Source organism: Staurois parvus, unplaced genomic scaffold (genome assembly GCF_062004578.1).
Source record: "Staurois parvus isolate SC_StPar_1 unplaced genomic scaffold, SC_StPar_1.0 ptg002226l, whole genome shotgun sequence".
In the NCBI taxonomy this organism is placed as follows: Eukaryota; Metazoa; Chordata; class Amphibia; order Anura; family Ranidae; genus Staurois; species Staurois parvus.
In genome coordinates, this window is record NW_028320022.1 from 174,964 (window position 1) to 194,719 (window position 19,756).

Genomic DNA, 19,756 nt, shown 5'->3' on the forward strand with positions numbered 1-19,756 from the left:
TGCACTGCATTGATACATTCACACAATGTCACAGTAACCATGAGAAAAAACATGAAATAAAAGAATTTGAGTCGTTCTCCAGCTGTGTGATTAACCTATTAACCTAAAATCAGTTCTGATATCGCTGTTTTACTAACCTGACAGCCCATTATCCTAAAAAGGAAACCTTCATTTGGTTTGCAAATATTAAAGATTCAAACTATCAGCAAGAATGAGTTGAATTCCTTATATTTAAAGAGCACCTGTCATTTTAGATATATCATGACAGCGCCTGTTAGCAGGTATCCACTCCCCTGCTGCCGCCACGTCCCTCACCTTATTGTGTCACTGCCACAGCACCAGCCATCCCATTAGAGTGAATGGGACTGTCGGTGAGTCAACAGTGGGTCAGAGGAGGAACCGCTGCAGGACAGAGATGACAGTTACTCTTTAAAAATTAGGATTTAACCCCTAGCCTACAGGGCACTTATACCCCCTTCCTGCCCAGGCCAATTTCCAGCTTTCAGTGCTCTCACACTTTGAATGACAATTGCGCAGTCATGCAACACTGTACCCATATTAAATTTTTATCATTTTTTTGTGACAGAGCTTTATTTTGGTGGTATTTAATCTCCTCTGGGTTTTCTATTTTTTCTTAAACAAACCAAAAACCACTGAAAAGTTTTGAAAAAAAAAAGTTTTTTCTCCGTTTTTGTTATAAAATTTTGTAAATAAGTGATTTTTCTCCTTCACTGATGTAAATAAAAAAAGACTGCAGTGATGGGCACTGATAGGCTGCACTGATGGACACTGATAGGTGGCACTGATGGGCACTGATGAGGAGGCACTGCTAGGTGGCACTGATGGGCATTGACAGGCATCACTGATGGGCACTGAAAGGCAGCACTCATATATGGCACTGATAAGCGGCACTGATAGGTGGCACTGATAGGCGGCACTGACTGGCACTGTTAGGCGGCACTGATAGGCAGCACTGACGGGCACTGATAGGCAGCACTGACGCACACTGATAGGCGGCACTGACTGGCACTGATAAGTGGCACTGATTGGCAGCACTGATAGGTGGCACTGACTGGCATTGATAGGTGGCACTGACTGGCACTGATGGGCGACACTGAAAGGCAGCTCAGATGGGCACTGATATGTGGCACTGATGGGCACTGAAATGTGGCACTGATGGGCACTGGCAGGTGGCATGGATGAGCACTGAGAGCTGGCACTGATGGACACTGACAGGTGGTGCTGCTGGGGCTACACAGATCATCAGGGCACACTGATAATCGGAATACCGATTACCGGCTCTCCTCTCCTCACGAGCTGTCGGCGTGACAGCTCGTGGGGAGAGAAATGCCGATAACCGGCATTTCCCTGTTTACATGTGATCAGCTGTGATTGGACACAGCTGATCACTTGAACAAGCCGACATCTTTGGCTCTTTCCATGGATCGGTGATCCGCTGTGTCCGAGGGACACAGCGCACCGGCGATTGCCGCACGCTCCGGGAGCCATGCATTCGCGGATAGAATGGGAGGACGTCATATGACGTCCTCCCAGAACAAGAGAACCGCTTTGCGTCCGTCATATTACTATATGGCGGGCAGGCGGGAGGCGGTTAAATTGAGCCTTTTCACTAGTGATTTAAATTGGGATTTAAATCAACTTGATTTAAATCAAATACATCCTGCTTACAAGTCCAGAGATGGGTAACACAAACGGTGACAGGTGTGGGGGATAAAACATATTATATCATATATCATATGACTTCAGGAACATAATATGTACAGTCTGGGGGAAAAAAGGAAAAGGGGAGAAATGACTGAAACCTTTAAATACAACAAGGAGGGGAGTAAGGTTCAGGAGCGCAGGATTATCAATATGAAACCAAAATCAAGAATACTGGGACATGACCTCAAACTAACTGGAGGAAAGTTCAAAAGTAGTCATGGAAATTATTATTTTACTGAAAGAGAAGTTGATGCTGGGAATAAACTTCCAGTAGAGGCAGTGAGCCAGCCAACAGTAAATGCTTCAAACATGCTTGGGAAACACATAGATTTTGGGGAACCGGAAAAAATGGGCAGACTTGATGGCCAACTTGGTCTTTTCTCTGCCTTCGTTTTCCTATGTTTTCTATGTTTCGATGAAAGTCATCTGCAGGATAAGGCTCCATGTACACGGGACACTTCTGAATTATGGAAACTGACTGCTGGAAAATGTAGCTTAAAAAACGTCTGTTTAGCCGCGTTTGCATACTGTGTTTATGAGCGTTTTTTTAAAGATAACCTCAGGAGACCTTCCAAAATACCCAGAATGCACTGAAAAACAGTAAAAAAAAATAGAGAGAGTAGAAGCAGAGAGAGCAGTATTTGTTGAGATTAGCTGTCTTTTTTTTTCTTTTTTTTGTGGTGTTTGGATGTGTTCCAGCTCATTTCTGTACAGAAATTATTGCAGCAGTGTCTAATATATTTTCTTTCATGGGAAACCTCAAAGTATGGTGTACCAGGTCCATTTGAGTACCAGGAAAATGCTTTGCATGCATTTTTCATGATGAAAAAAGGCTCTTTTCCAAACGCAAATGCTTATAAACGCAGTTAGCCACATTTACAAGAGTTTGGCGTTTGAAACGCTGATAAAATCTACTCCTGAAAGCAAGTTTGTTGCGTTCAAAAAAACGACAGTAAACTCAACAGCCTGTAAACGACTGTAAATGATATAGTGTACATGGACACATAGGAAAACATCAGGGAGAGTTCAGGGGCTGCTGGACAAAATGCAGAAAAGCTCCTAAACGTGAATTTATCAGCTGCAGTGTACATGGAGCCTAACACTCACCTTTCATAATTGCTCCTGAAGCGCTGGACATTCTCTTGAATTACTGATCCCCCTAGGTAAGATGGCCACCTAAACTCTGGCAGGAATGTAATATCTAATTGTGGGCAGCACAGTGGCTAAATGGTTAGCACTTCCGCCTGGCAATACTAGGGTCATTGGTTTGAATCCCAACCACGGCACCACCTGCCTGGAATTTGCATGTTCTCCCTGTGCCTGCGTGGGTTTCCTCTGGGTACTCCGGTTTCCTCCCACACTCCAAAGACATGCTGGTAGGTTAATTGGATCCTGTCTAAATTGGCCCTAGTATGTGTATGTATGAATGTAGGTTAGGCACCTTAGATTTTATGCCCCTTGAGGGTTAGGGACTGATGTGAATGCACAATATATATATGTAAAGCGCTGTGTAAGTACCTGAAATAAGTAAATAAAATAAACTATGGGTGCCATCTTTTGTACACATTTTCAGTCCCTAATAGCTCTGAAACCATAAAGTGTCTTTATAAAGTTTTGATCCTTCTAAGTCGTAACGCTGGCTCCTCCCTAGTATGTGTATGTATAAATGTGAGTTAGGGACTTTAGATTGTACACCCCTTGAGGGTTAGGGACTGATGTGAATGTATAATATATATGCAAAGCGCTGTGTAAATTGATGGCGTTATATAAGTACCTGAAATAAATAATCAGATACCTATCTTCCCTAGAGAGGAAGGAGCTATTCTCTTACAGCACACCTTTTCCCCTGTAGCACAGTGCCACCTACAGGACAGAAGGATGCCTGCACCACCACACTCTCCCGAAGACCATCATCTATGGACAGGAAATGACGGGAAGTTAAACTTTTTTTTACTGTTGTCACCAGAACAGGAATAGGGGTGGTTTTACCCCTTCCCAACCCTAGAATCTCTGACCAAAGCTGAAACAACAACCTTTCAGCGTAGTATAGTGCAGGAAAGGAGTAGAACCCCTGACATCTGGTTATTTGTCTTGGTGAACATGGTCACAGGCACAGAAAGTGACAGAAATATCTTTTAGGGCCGGTTCGCACTATACAAATGCAGTCCAGATGCGTTCCGGATGCGTTTTTGCATGTGCATTTTTTACGCGTTCCAGTGCTTCCCCCCCTATTTTTCTTCCATTGAAATAGGGACATGTGCGTTCCAGTGCTCCCCCCCCCCCCTATTTTTCTTCCATTGAAATAGGGACATGTGCGTTCCAGTGCTTCCCCCCCCCCCTATTTTTCTTCCATTGAAATAGGGACATGTGCGTTCCAGTGCGTTTTTGGTGCATTCCAGTGAGTCGCTGTTGCGTTTTACCACGTTCCAGTACAGTTCTGTGCAGGAAAAATGCAGCCGGTTCTACTTTTTTTTCTGCATCTGGAACGCACTGGAACTGCAAGCACTCATGTGAACTATGACACTGACAACCATATCACCTACTTTCTGTGCATTTTGGATGCAGAAGACAAGCAAGTGAATCCCATGTAGGTGATGGGGAATCTACCAATGGGGATTCTTCCAGTTCCAGAGGTAACTTCCCTCTCACTTCCTGTTTGTTTCTGGGACAGGAAGTAGATTTACCCCCCCAAACAGAAACAGCAAGTAAAAACCTGCCAGAGGATGAATCGTCTGGAGTTGTATACACTACAATGGACATATAATGGGTCCTGCGAGCCGAACCCCGGACTGCAGAACTAGGATCTCACACGCCACACGGCCCACTACAGGTGACTGAGAGTACTGCAGCTTCTAGTCCCAGTCACGTGGTGCAGAGCCGCAGTTACCCTGAGGGGGAGGGGCAAGCACAGCGAAGACTGCAGGTGAGGAACGGCGCACAGCGCGGATGGGCGGAGCGTGGGATGGGCGGGGTGTGGGGCCGGGCTGCGCGCTCCCGCTCCCGCTCCAGACAGCCGTGTGCTCGCAGTCCCGCAGACACAAAGCTCCGGCCGCCGGTGTGTAGAGCGCAGTGTGTACTACTCCACCCATCATCCGTGTCCAGAGCCCACCCCCTGCTCCCCCTGGCCCTCCCCCCCCACTCCACAGCCGCCACCGCCGCCATCTCATCCCAATGTTAGCTGCAAAGAAGCCGGAGTCCAGCGGGGGCGGCGGAGAGAACGGCGCCGAGTCTCAGCCCCCGGTGCCTTCATCGGCCTCATCCTCCTCCTCGTCGTCATCCTCCTCCTCGTCTTCCTCCTCCTCCGGGATCATGGCCTCCCCCGACACCGGGACCTCACTGGAGAGGACCCCCAGGAAGAAGGAGAGAGCCTCCCCCGGGGCCGAGCATGGGCCCCCCTCCGCTCCCGGGATCATGGCGGGGGGGGGAGGGGACGGGGGACAACCGGAGACCCCTGAGGGCCGCAGGACCAGCCGGAGGAAAAGGGCCAAGGTGAGGTCACCATACACACAACGATCGGGCACAGATCACATCCCTTCTACACTGGACGATCTGATTGTATGATGACCACACACTGTACAATCTCATTGTACCGTCTTCTGTATGATGGCCACACACACTGTACAATCTGTACCATATCCTGTATGATGGCCACAAACACCGTACAATCTGATTGTACCATCTTCTGTATGATGACCACACACCGTACAATCTGATTGTACCATCTTCTGTATGATGACCACACACCGTACAATCTGATTGTACCGTCTTCTGTATGATGACCACACACCGTACAATCTGATTGTACCATCTTCTGTATGATGACCACACACCGTACAATCTGATTGTACCGTCTTCTGTATGATGACCACACACACTGTACAATCTGATTGTACCATCTTCTGTATGATGACCACACACCGTACAATCTGATTGTACCGTCTTCTGTATGATGGCCACACACACTGTACAATCTGATTGTACCGTCTCCTCTACGATGGCCACACACACTACAATCTGATTGTACCGTCTCCTCTACGATGGCCACACACACTGTACAATCTGATTGTACCGTCTCCTGTATGATGGCCACACACTGTACAATCTGATTGTACCGTCTTCTGTATGATGGCCACACACTGTACAATCTGATTGTACCGTCTTCTGTATGATGACCACACACACTGTACAATCTGATTGTACCGTCTTCTGTATGATGACCACACACACTGTACAATCTGATTGTACCGTCTTCTGTATGATGGCCACACACACTGTACAATCTGATTGTACCGTCTCCTTTATGATGGCCACACACACCGTACAATCTGATTGTACCGTCTCCTGTATGATGGCCACACACTGTACAATCTGATTGTACCGTCTCCTGTATGATGGCCACACACTGTACAATCTGATTGTACTGTCTCCTGTATGATGACCGCACACACCGTACAATCTGATTGTACCGTCTTCTGTATGATGACCGCACACACCGTACAATCTGATTGTACCATCTCCTGTATGAAAGGACAGATTGGAGTCTAGGATTACACCTAGGACTTTGGCGGGTGGGGCTGATGGTAGTGTTATTGATCTTGATGGAGAAGTCGGGGGGGGGGGGGGGGGGCACAGGCTGGGGGGAATACTAGAAGCTCAGTTTTGGAAAGGTTGAGTTTGAGGAAGTGGAGTGACATCCAGTCCGATATGTCACTTAGTAGGCTGGTGATGCGATTGGAGACTGAGGGGGTGAGGTGAGGGGTAGAGAGATAGATTTGTGTGTCGTCGGCATAGAGGTGGTAGTTGAAGCCGTGGGAGTGTATGAGTTGGCCAAGGGAGGAGGTGTAGATGGAGAAGAGAAGGGGCCTGAGGACAGAGCCTTGAGGGACCCCTACAGAGAGGGGGAGTGAGAGGGAGGAGCCAGAGTTATAGGTAACACTGAAGGAGCGCTGCGATAGATAGGAAGAGAACCAGGAGAGAGCAGAGTCTCTGAGGCCGAGGGAGTGTAGTATTTTGAGGAGGAGGGGGTGGTCAACTGTGTCGAAGGCTGCGGAGAGGTCAAGGAGAAGGAGCACTGAATAGTGGCCATTAGCTTTGGCGGTTAGCAGGTCATTGGAGAGTTTTAGTAGGGCGGATTCAGTGGAGTGTAGGGGATGGAAGCCGGAATAGGGGATCGAGGAGGTTGTTGTCGGTGAGGTAGGAGCTCAGGCGATTGTTCTAAGTGTTTAGAGGTAAACAGGAGCATCGAGATGGGTCTTAAGTTGTTCAGGTTGGTGGGGTCCAGGGAGGGCTTTTTAAGTATGGGAGTGATGTGTGCATGCTTTAGAGGGGAGGGGAAGGCACCAGTAGAGAGGGAGAGATTGAAGATGTGATGAGGGCATAGGATGGAGGGGGGTGACCGGAGGAGTTGTGTGGCATAAAGAAGAATTGTACAATCAGATTGTATAGTTTCCTTTATGCTGATCATACACTGTACAATCTTCATCTGCTTTATGATGACCTCACACTATACAATCCAATTGTGCAATCTCCATTATGACCTCACACTATACAATCTGATTGTACTATCTCCATTATGCTGATCATACGCAATACAATCTGATTGTACAATCTCCATTATGCTGATCATGCACGATACAATCTGATTGAACGATCTCCATTATGCTGATCATACACCATACAATCTGATTGTACAATCTCCATTATGCTGATCATACGCAATACAATCTGTACAATCTACATTATGGTGATCATACGATATACAATCTGATTGTACAATCTGCATTATGGTGATCATACGCGATACAATCTGATTGTACAATCTCCATTATGCTGATCATACGCGATACAATCTGATTGTACAATCTCCATTATGCTGATCATACGCAATACAATCTGATTGTACAATCTCCATTATGCTGATCATACGCAATACAATCTGTACAGTCTACATTATGGTGATCATACGATATACAATCTGATTGTACAATCTCCATTATGCTGATCATACGCAATACAATCTGATTGTACAATCTCCATTATGCTGATCATACGCAATACAATCTGATTGTACAGTCTGCATTATGCTGATCATACAATATACAATCTGATTGTACAGTCTGCATTATGCTGATCATACGCAATACAATCTGATTGTACAATCTCCATTATGCTGATCATACGCGATACAATCTGATTGTACAATCTCCATTATGCTGATCATACGCAATACAATCTGATTGTACAATCTCCATTATGCTGATCATACGATATACAATCTGATTGTACAATCTCCATTAAGCTGATCATACACGATACAATCTGATTGTACAATCTCCATTATGTTGATCATACGCGATACAATCTGATTGTACAATCTCCATTATGCTGATCATACGCAATACAATCTAATTGTACAATCTCCATTATGCTGATCATACGATATACAATCTGATTGTACAATCTCCATTATGCTGATCATACGCAATACAATCTAATTGTACAATCTCCATTATGCTGATCATACGATATACAATCTGATTGTACAGTCTGCATTATGCTGATCATACGATATACAATCTGATTGTACAGTCTGCATTATGTTGATCATACGATATACAATCTGATTGTACAGTCTGCATTATGCTGATCATACGATATACAATCTGATTGTACAGTCTGCATTATGCTGATCATACGCAATACAATCTGATTGTACAATCTCCATTATGCTGATCATACGCGATACAATCTGATTGTACAATCTCCATTATGCTGATCATACGCAATACAATCTGATTGTACAATCTCCATTATGCTGATCATACGATATACAATCTGATTGTACAATCTCCATTAAGCTGATCATACACGATACAATCTGATTGTACAATCTCCATTATGTTGATCATACGCGATACAATCTGATTGTACAATCTCCATTATGCTGATCATACGCGATACAATCTGATTGTACAATCTCCATTATGCTGATCATACGCAATACAATCTAATTGTACAATCTCCATTATGCTGATCATACGATATACAATCTGATTGTACAGTCTGCATTATGCTGATCATACGATATACAATCTGATTGTACAGTCTGCATTATGCTGATCATACGATATACAATCTGATTGTACAGTCTCCATTATGCTGATCTGATGGTATATATCACTTATGGCCATATGCCCTTTGATGACCAATTTTTTTCCTGATCTATCGCTTCTGATAGTAATAATCAATCTAGAGCCATTTGATTGATCTTCTACACACAAAGAGAAATCGATTTTGATTGATTGTCGGGACACCATTGTAATTTATGAAGGGGGGTGATCGATACCGTGCAATCTGTCACTCGGACTGAAATCTGTATTCATGAACAAAGGATCTCAGTGCTGCCACTGGTCGATAATATTCCGCCCTGGTCGATTGGCTCAGGTTGATGGGATCTGACCCTATCACTCAGGAGGGGAGGTATGGCTATTGGTTCGTTTTGATTCAATCACACATCAATCAGCCAATGGACTCCTGGCAGCCCTCCAGCTGTTGTGAAACTACAAGTCCCATCATGCCTCTGCCTTTGGGACTCATGCTTGTAACTGTCAGTCTTGCAATGCCTCATGGGAGTAGTAGTTTGGCAACAGCTGGAGGGCCTCCAGTTATTTATTTCAGGTACTTATATAGCGCCATCAATTTACACAGCACTTTACATATATATTATACATTCACATCAGTCCCTAACCCTCAAGGGGTGTACAATCTAAGGACCCTAACTTACATTCATACATACACATACTAGGGACAATTTAGACAGGAGCCAATTAACCTACCAGCATGTCTTTGGAGTGTGGGAGGAAACCCACGCAGGCACAGGGAGAACATGCAAACTCCAGGCAGGTGGTGCCGTGGCTGGGATTCGAACCAACGACCCTAGTACTGCCAGGCAGAAGTGCTAACCATTTAGCCACTGTACTGCCTGGGTTTGACACTCATGTATGAGCACCATTTGGCTGGCCATACACAATACAATCTCCTTTAGATCTGCCATCCGCTGTGCTGTGGAAGGTCCTTCCTGATTGTATAGTAATTGAACGTGGTGTTTAGCCTTGTCCTTGCATAGTGTTGGTAACTCTTAGGATGTCCATACACGTAGTGATCTGATTGAACGATTCTTCCCAGTATGATGTAATGAGCGGGGCCGTCTGATTCCTCATGTAACGGTAATGTCTGCCATCATGTGCTGGCCAAACTGTCGGCGCTTATAACTCCTGTACAATAAGATGGAGTCTATGAATGGTTGGAAAGTCACGTTCGGTGCAATCAATCGATTGTGAGCAAAATGCCTCTAGTTCCTGGAAAAGATTCTGATTGGCCTGGATGGAAAATCTGCATATAGGAAAGCAGAGCGATCAGTCGGTACAATCGTTTAGTCTATGGAGCATCAAACGATCTTTTTCAATCCTATTTTTCTGTTGGACCGGAAATTGACAAATTGTTCTTTGTGTGGCCAGTGATTGTAGAATCAGATTGCATGGTGTGTGATCAGCTTAATCATAGAAGAAAGGTGTCCCCACCCCCCACCCCTGGTAGGCTGTCATCATCGTTCATAGGAGCCAGGAGTGTGGTTGCTACGGGTAACTGGTTGTGTCTGTAGATGAGGCGGGCAGTTGCTGGGTCCTGTGTGATGATGTCATAGCACTGCAGCAGCCGTGGCGATGTTCACTTCCTGGCTTTGTGCAGTGCATTGCACACCATCTGCTGCAAGGAACAATGGGCCCATAGGGGGAGAGGCAGTCTAACAAAGGCCCAGGCCTGCAGACAGCTGACAGCTTTTAGCAGACAATCCATGGCGGCGTGTCTCATATTTTAGGGATGGGGGGGGGGGCATTTTCCTGATATAATGGGGCCCTCCACATCCTAGAAAGAGAACCTAGTGTCTCAAGGCTTTTCTATGGCAGCAGGCACCAGGACTTGGATTGGTCATCTCCCCTCCCCCACCCCCACATCTATTGCTGCGTGAGCGCCCCCACTGGTCCCATAATATTATTTATTTATTTCAGGTACTTAGCGCCGTCAATTTACACAGCACTATACATATATACCGTATTTCTCGCTCAATAAGAGAGATGACCAGAGACTGCGGACACAGTACGGGAGATGACCAGAGACTGCGGACGCAGTACGGGAGATGACCAGAGACTGCGGACACAGTACGGGAGATGACCGGAGACTGCGGACACAGTACGGGAGATGACCGGAGACTGCGGACACAGTACAGGAGATGACCGGAGACTGCGGACACAGTACAGGAGATGACCGGAGACTGCGGACACAGTACAGGAGATGACCGGAGACTGCGGACACAGTACAGGAGATGACCGGAGACTGCGGACACAGTACAGGAGATGACCGGAGACTGCGGACACAGTACAGGAGATGACCGGAGACTGCGGACACAGTACAGGAGATGACCGGAGACTGCGGACACAGTACACAGGAGATGACCGGAGACTGCGGACACAGTACACAGGAGATGACCGGAGACTGCGGACACAGTACACAGGAGATGACCGGAGACTGCGGACACAGTACACAGGAGATGACCGGAGACTGCGGACACAGTACACAGGAGATGACCGGAGACTGCGGACACAGTACACAGGAGATGACCGGAGACTGCGGACACAGTACACAGGAGATGACCGGAGACTGCGGACACAGTACACAGGAGATGACCGGAGACTGCGGACACAGTACACAGGAGATGACCGGAGACTGCGGACACAGTACACAGGAGATGACCGGAGACTGCGGACACAGTACACAGGAGATGACCGGAGACTGCGGACACAGTACACAGGAGATGACCGGAGACTGCGGACACAGTACACAGGAGATGACCGGAGACTGCGGACACAGTACACAGGAGATGACCGGAGACTGCGGACACAGTACACAGGAGATGACCGGAGACTGCGGACACAGTACACAGGAGATGACCGGAGACTGCGGACACAGTACACAGGAGATGACCGGAGACTGCGGACACAGTACACAGGAGATGACCGGAGACTGCGGACACAGTACACAGGAGATGACCGGAGACTGCGGACACAGTACACAGGAGATGACCGGAGACTGCGGACACAGTACACAGGAGATGACCGGAGACTGCGGACACAGTACACAGGAGATGACCGGAGACTGCGGACACAGTACACAGGAGATGACCGGAGACTGCGGACACAGTACACAGGAGATGACCGGAGACTGCGGACACAGTACACAGGAGATGACCGGAGACTGCGGACACAGTACACAGGAGATGACCGGAGACTGCGGACACAGTACACAGGAGATGACCGGAGACTGCGGACACAGTACACAGGAGATGACCGGAGACTGCGGACACAGTACACAGGAGATGACCGGAGACTGCGGACACAGTACACAGGAGATGACCGGAGACTGCGGACACAGTACACAGGAGATGACCGGAGACTGCGGACACAGTACACAGGAGATGACCGGAGACTGCGGACACAGTACACAGGAGATGACCGGAGACTGCGGACACAGTACACAGGAGATGACCGGAGACTGCGGACACAGTACACAGGAGATGACCGGAGACTGCGGACACAGTACACAGGAGATGACCGGAGACTGCGGACACAGTACACAGGAGATGACCGGAGACTGCGGACACAGTACACAGGAGATGACCGGAGACTGCGGACACAGTACACAGGAGATGACCGGAGACTGCGGACACAGTACACAGGAGATGACCGGAGACTGCGGACACAGTACACAGGAGATGACCGGAGACTGCGGACACAGTACACAGGAGATGACCGGAGACTGCGGACACAGTACACAGGAGATGACCGGAGACTGCGGACACAGTACACAGGAGATGACCGGAGACTGCGGACACAGTACACAGGAGATGACCGGAGACTGCGGACACAGTACACAGGAGATGACCGGAGACTGCGGACACAGTACACAGGAGATGACCGGAGACTGCGGACACAGTACACAGGAGATGACCGGAGACTGCGGACACAGTACACAGGAGATGACCGGAGACTGCGGACACAGTACACAGGAGATGACCGGAGACTGCGGACACAGTACACAGGAGATGGACCGGAGACTGCGGACACAGTACACAGGAGATGGACCAGAGACTGCGGACCTTTAAGGAGGGAGGGGGAGCGGGTACCTGAATTTGACAGGTACCCGCTCCCACTTCCGCGGAGTTCTCCTTCTCCTTCCTATACTGTGGGCACCCGACTTTGACAGCCGGGTGCCCACTGCGCATGCGTGAGAAGCACTGCACTTTGTGAATGGCCCGGCGTCTTTTGGGACCTGTTGTGTCCCAGAAGACACCGGACCATTCACAAAGCGCAGCGCTTCTCACGCATGCGCAGTGGGCACCCACCTGTCACAGATGCCGGGGCGGAAAGAAGCCGGCGCAGGAAGACTACAGCGCTGGACCGAGGAACAGGTGAATTCCTGCCGCAAAGAACAGCTGAGCGGCCGGCCTGGTATTCTGACATGGTGGCGGCGGAAATACCGGACCGGTCGCTTTATATTCGCTCCATAAGACGTACTGACATTTTCCCCCCTTTTTTGGGGGAAAAAAGTACATCTTATGGAAAAAATATGGTGTATATATATATTTATATTATTATATTTATATATATTTATATTATATTTATTTCAGGTACGTATATAGCACTGTCAATTTACACTGCTTTACATATATATTGTACATTCCCATCAGTCCCTAACCCGCAAGGGGCATACAATCTAAGGTCCCTAACTTACATTCATACATACACATACTAGGGACAATTTAGATTGGATCCAGTTCACCTACCAGCATGTCTTTGGAGTGTGGGAGGAAACCGGAGTACCTGGAGGAAACCCACGCAGGCACAGGGAGAACATTTTAACTCCAGGCAGGTGTATTTGATTTAACCTCTTCCCTACTGCGCTAAAGCTGAAAGACGGCTACAGCACCATTGTCTAGTTTTGGGACGACATCTATGGACGATCATCGATTTTTATTCACTTCAGTTATCCAGTCAAGTGGCTTCCTGTTTGTTTATTTCATCTACACGTGTTTGTGTATTCAAAGTGGAAAACATTTCCAGTTTGATTTCTAATGACTGATTTAATAAAGTAACTTTTTAGAAAAGTATCAGCAGGGGTGTGGAAATCTTTGAAAAAACTACTTGTCCAGGGACTAAATCGGTGTCCCAATCTACTTGTCCCTCATGACAATCTACTTGTCTAGATAAAAAAAATAAATTTTAACCAAAACTGAATTTAAATCAGAGGTGATTTTAGGACTGTTTTAAAAACAAGAGGGGTTTTATGGCGACTTAAATGTGTAACATTTTTAACATTGCGCTGTTTATCTCCTCCTCAGGGGAGGGACCTTGCAGTGTAAGGAGCACTGATTGGCTGCTCCTCAGGAAAGAGGAGTGTCAGGCTTATCCTTTATCCCTTTCACTGCCAGAGCCATTTTTGTGTTTTTTGCACAAGGTTAAAAAAATCATTTTCGGCCTTAAGATTACATAAAACCCCCAAACATGATATATTTTCTGAAAGCAGAGACCCTAGAGAATAAGTGGCAGTTTTTAATGTCTCATGATATTACCCTAAAATTTCAGTAAAAATACATGTAAGACACAAAAAAAGCAAGAAATTACCCTATATTTTTGTAAAATATAAAAGATGAGGTTGCATCGAGTAAATAAATATCCAACTTGTCAAACCTTAAATTTGCGTGCGCTCGTGAAATGGCGACGAATTTCAGTACTCTATATTTTCTATAGGTGATCCTTTTAAAGCCCCTTATAGGTCATCAGTTTAGTGTTACAGAGGATGTCTGGTGATAGAATTATTGCTCTCATTCTGGTGTGCACGGAAATATGTAATATGTATCGCAATCAACGTTTTCATGCGGAGGCTTAGGTGTAAATTTTTTTTTTTTTCTTTCTTTTTTTTTTCATCACATAGGGAATGATTTTTGGTGGCAGGTTCTCTTTATTGAGAAATCCAAGGTCTAAAAGACCCTGCATGTTTCCCATGTGCTCCACTGAATGTAATGCAGTGCACATCGCACTGCATTACATTCTTTCTCTCAAAGGGGTCCCGGAAATGACATCATAATGTCATGTCCGGGTCAGGACAAGAAGGGGAGGGGACATGTCCCCTCTCCTCCCTCCACTTTAGCTGTCGAAGTGCAGCCTGGGAGATAGTGGGCGAGGGGAGGTTCACCTGGGGGGGGCGGAGGCTGGCACTGTGTTGCCGCCGATTGCTTCCACCTGACAGGTGAGCCCTGCTGCTTACCCGCAGCAGGGCTGAAGGTAAAAAAAATCGACCTGCCTGGCGCCTGGAACTACATGTCCCAGGCGTTGGGCGCTAGGAATTCAACACCCCTGACCGTGCATATAAGTCATTGTGGCCAGTCAGTGCTGCTTGGCAGAGAACTGTGTTATGAGGGCTGGGATTGGTGGTCAGGTAGCTGTTGATTATGCAGATGTAACAATAAAAAGGAAAGACACAAAGAAGTCCATCCAGCCCACAGGAGGGCCAAACCCAGCTCTGAAGCCTTGTAATGGTGTAGTGGAGGACATCGCTAAGTCCCCAGTCATACTGGGTGCGACTTTGCATGCCATACGACTTGTAAACAGCATGGCAAGTCGCGCCCTATTGTCCACAAATACAGCGGTCATATCTGTTCTGACTTGGTCACTGATTTTGCATGTAGTGCATGCACTGCTTTTGGTGCGATTTTTGCATCGACAACTGTGTCAGATGTCTTTGCAAATCGCACCTCAAATCGGCATGTCATCCGACTTCACTGCAAGTCGCTCAATTTCAAAGCCGGGATCAGTGTGACTGGAGTGTAAAGGTGGGTAAAGACAGATTGACATTCAGCTGGTTCACCAGGGACTTGTGTAGGGCCATTCTTGATGAACTGCCGTGCTGGAAAATATTCGTCAAACAGCAGCTGCAGCCACTGATCAGTGTAATGTGACAGTAGAGGGGTCCTACTGTCAGAATACAATGTTCCATTGTGGGGGGGGACAAACAATGGATTCCCCCACCCCCCATGAATGGAGGAACCTACTGGCTGAATGAAAAAAAACTAACCCAGCTTAAAGTGTACCCAAACCCACAACAGTAAAATCCGTCTGTATATGCAGTGAAGCATGCTTGTTATACTCACTGTGGAACCTAAGGGGTTAATCCTCTGCAATGTGTATAAAAAGGCGGTTTGATCCTGTCTCCTCCCCTTCTTCCAATGTCCCCCTCTTATCTCCTGATAAGACATATTGTGTGGAGTCACTCAGGAAATGCTCAGTTTGGTGTCTATCACTAGAGAGTTTTTTCTTTTTCTTGGGAGAGTGCATGTGATCAGCACAGGGCCAATCAGCACTGTCCAGACAAAGATCAGGGGTCCTGCATCCTAGAGCAGAAAGAAAACTCCTCCTACAAGCTTTAACCAGTGCACGGCTGGATGCTGATAGAAGTCACAAGACTGCTGATGACAAAAGGTATTTAGCAGTTTATATTTACTAAAATAACTGCATTTCCATGTTCTGTGTACTGTGGGAGGCCAGAGAGAGTGAATGCAGGGTCCTGGGATAGTAACACTTTAAAGTGGTTGTAAATTTATTGATATAATTTTTTTTTTTTTTTAAAGCGGAGTTCCACCCAAAAGTGGAAGCTCTGCTTGTTTGCCTCCCCCCTCCACTGCCACATTTGGCACCTATTGGGGGAGGGGGGGCGGATACCTGGTTTTGACAGGTACCCTCTCCCATCTTCTGGCTCAGTTCGCTGTGGCAAAGTGAGCCAGCAGTTTGGCCCCCCTCCTTCCTTCCGCAGTCTCCTGGGACCCTTCACAGGTCCCAGAAGACTGCCGGACCAATTGGGATGCGCAGCACGACTCGCACATGCACTGTAGGCACCTGGCTGTGAAGCCGCAAGCTGTCACATCCTGGTGCCCACAGTTGAGATCCTGGGGAGAGAAGAGACAGAGAAGGGACGGCTCAGGTGAGCACACCGCTGGACCCTGGGACAGGTGAGTGTGTGTTGTTTTCTTTTTTTTTTTGTTAAGTCAATAGCTACAATTTTTGTAGCTGCTGAATTTTAATAAACACAAAATGGCTGGAACTCCACTTTAAGGGTTCATGTACACTGCAGCTGATAAACGCACATTCAGGAGCTTTTCTGCGTTTTTTTTTTTTTTTTTTTTAGCAGCCCCTGAACTCTCCTTAATGTTTTCCTATGTGTCCATGTACACATCGTCGTTTTTTTTTTTAACGCACCAAACTTTCGTTCAGGAGTAGATTTTATCAGCATTTCAAACGCTTGTAAACTTGGCTAACCACATTTATAAGCGTTTGCATGTAGAAGCGTTTAACTGCTTCATATCCAGATGCTGTCCAGAGCCTTTTTTCATCATCAGAAATGCATGCAATGTGTTTTCCCATGTATTCAAATGGACTCAGTACACCAGTGCAGTCAGTTCCAGGTTTTGTGTGAAGGAAAAAATGGTAGAACGTGCCGCATTATGTTCATGATGGGATCCATAGTGAATACAACCAGAAAGACAGGTAATCTCAACACATACTGCTTTCTCTATTTCTCTCAAAATGTCTGAAATAATTTGTTACTATTTTTCAGTACATTCTGAGCATTTCGGAAGGTCTCCTGAGGTTATCTTTAAAAAACGCTTCTAAATGCAAACGCGCATAAACGTGGTATGCAAACGCGGCTAAACAGATGTTTTTTAATCTACGTTTTCCAGCAGTCAGTTTCCAGAAGTGTTTTCCAAACGTCCCGTGTACATGAAGCCTAATAACAAACATGTTCATGCTTGTCTCCTCTGTGCAATTGAATTGCACAGAGCAGCCCCGAACCACTTTTTTTTGGGTCCCCCACCAGTGCTCCTGGCTCCTTCTCCTTGTCCAGCTCCCCCATAGAAAGTGGCTTCCTATTGGGGCACTTGTGTGGACCCGCTTCTGAGCTCTGATGTCTATGATCACTGACAGTGGGGCTTGGCCACTCCCTTGGTACTGGCTGCGATTGACAGCAAATGGCTCCTGCTGTCCCAGCCAAGTCTGTGAGACCAGGAACTGAGTGGAGTGAAGAGCTGCAGATGAGCACAGCACTGGATAGAATGATGGTAAGTAAAAGAGGAGGAGAGTGGGGATTCTGATGCCTAAACAATTTGTAACCACTTTAAATATATGTAGCAGGTATACATAGAAATCTAGGAAAGAGAGGGATTAACATGTAAATGTTGTTTAAAGCCCTCCTCCCGGAATTAAAAAAAAAAAAAAAAAAAAAAACTTAAGTCTTCCCCACGCTGCAAAGGTTAAAGAGTAACTCCACTTTTGTAGAGGAAAAAAAACCCTTCCCCTCTAGGTGATCTATGTATATTGTAAGGATGTTAACAAACTTTGGTGCAGATTCCTACCTTTTGTTATTCTGAAGAAATAGCTGTTTGTGTCCATGTGCACAGTGACTTACTTGTATCTTAGTGCAGACTTCTGGGAATATCAATAAGCCAATTACATAAGCAGGAAATTACATTTCTGGGGGGGGGGGGGGCGTCCTGTACCAAACACCTCCAGGTTGCTATATTGTATTGCATTTTACTGAAAATTGCAGAGCTGCAGATTGAAAAGGAAAGGTAATTTTTATTAACATTCAAGTACGATATGACCTGTGTCACAATTCTACACTCTCTATTATTTATTTATTTAATTCTCACAAAAGTGGAGTTACCCTTTAAACACTTGGTAATGCTAGGGCAGGGGTGTCAAACTGGCGGTCCTCCAGCTGCTGCGAAACTACAGGTCCCATCATGCCTCTGCCTTTGGAAGTCATGCTTGTATCTGTCAGTCTTGCAATGCCTCATGGGACTTGTAGTTTGGCAACAGCTGGGAGGGCTGCCAGTTTGACATCTGTGCGTTAGGGGATCAGGATGATGATGTGATATTTACCCTACTTCACACTCCCACCAGCTTCTGGTTGTGGGTTGTCCCTCGCAGTCTTCAGGTACAATGCAGGGTTGTTGGCTATGCATTGTACTTGATGACATCACTGTGCAGCTGTGGCCCAGAACATCTTCTAGAACAAGCTCCGAGGGACCAGTATCCCCAATGGAGGAAGCCTGGCAGAGCAATGGATAAGCATTCCAGTTTATTACACCTAGACTTGATGAGCATTAACCCTTGTGGGGGGTGGGGCTCTGCAAGGATAGTAGTGTTTGTTTTTTTGTAATTCCTAGAGTTGATTAAGGTCTCATTCACACCATACGTGCAGAAAAACGGATGGAAACTGACGCGCAGATTTCACTTAGAGAGACATCAGTTTTTATGCACGCTTCAATGAGTTTTGTACATGTTGCAGATTTCTTTGCAGAAAAAATCTGCATATGATACCAGTATTGTAAGGGCACATAGAGAACAATTGATTTTGTTGTGCCCTTTCAGAATGGTCCTCTCAATTTCAGCCAAGGAAGCTGCCTTCTTTGCCTCTGTTTGATCTTCAACTGCAATTATTATTATTATACAGTATTTATATAGCGCCAATGGTTTACTCAGCGCTGTACATTATAGTGGGGGACAGTACACGAGACAGTACAGTAACAATACAATACACGAGGGGTTCGAGGGCCCTGCTCCTTGGAGCTTACAATCTAGGAGATGATTCTGCACATGTGATCAGTTATGATTCTAGCCATTTGATGGTTTGACAGTGTGATTGAGAACACAAGAAAATGTGACATGCCATTAAACTTGATGGGCTTAGTTCCACTTGAAGAATACGTACTTGAATAGATTTTTTTTTTTTTTTTGTTTAAAACCAGAGTTTGTCACTTTAAGCCCGGGTTCACATCAATGTAGCACAGAAAATGATGCGAATCCTGTGTGTCCTGCATCGCATTGCGTTCATGTAATGAGGTGTGGGTGTCAATGATAAATGT

General features: G+C 46.2%; 1 protein-coding gene across 2 annotated transcripts in view; it reads left to right on the top strand.

Annotated features, from left to right (window-relative positions):
- Window positions 1-4,687: 4,687 nt before the first annotated feature.
- LOC149431519 (lysine-specific histone demethylase 1A) overlaps window positions 4,688-19,756 on the top strand; it is a 59,774-nt gene continuing 44,705 nt past the window's right edge. Inside the window, exon 1 of one of the 2 annotated variants that reach the window (XM_089665514.1) lies at window positions 4,688-5,214. In XM_089665514.1, the coding sequence (XP_089521640.1) occupies window positions 4,897-5,214 (318 nt within the window). In that variant the 5' untranslated portion in view covers window positions 4,688-4,896. The remainder of the gene's footprint in view (window positions 5,215-19,756) is intronic. The other variant, XM_089665513.1, reaches the window with a different exon arrangement.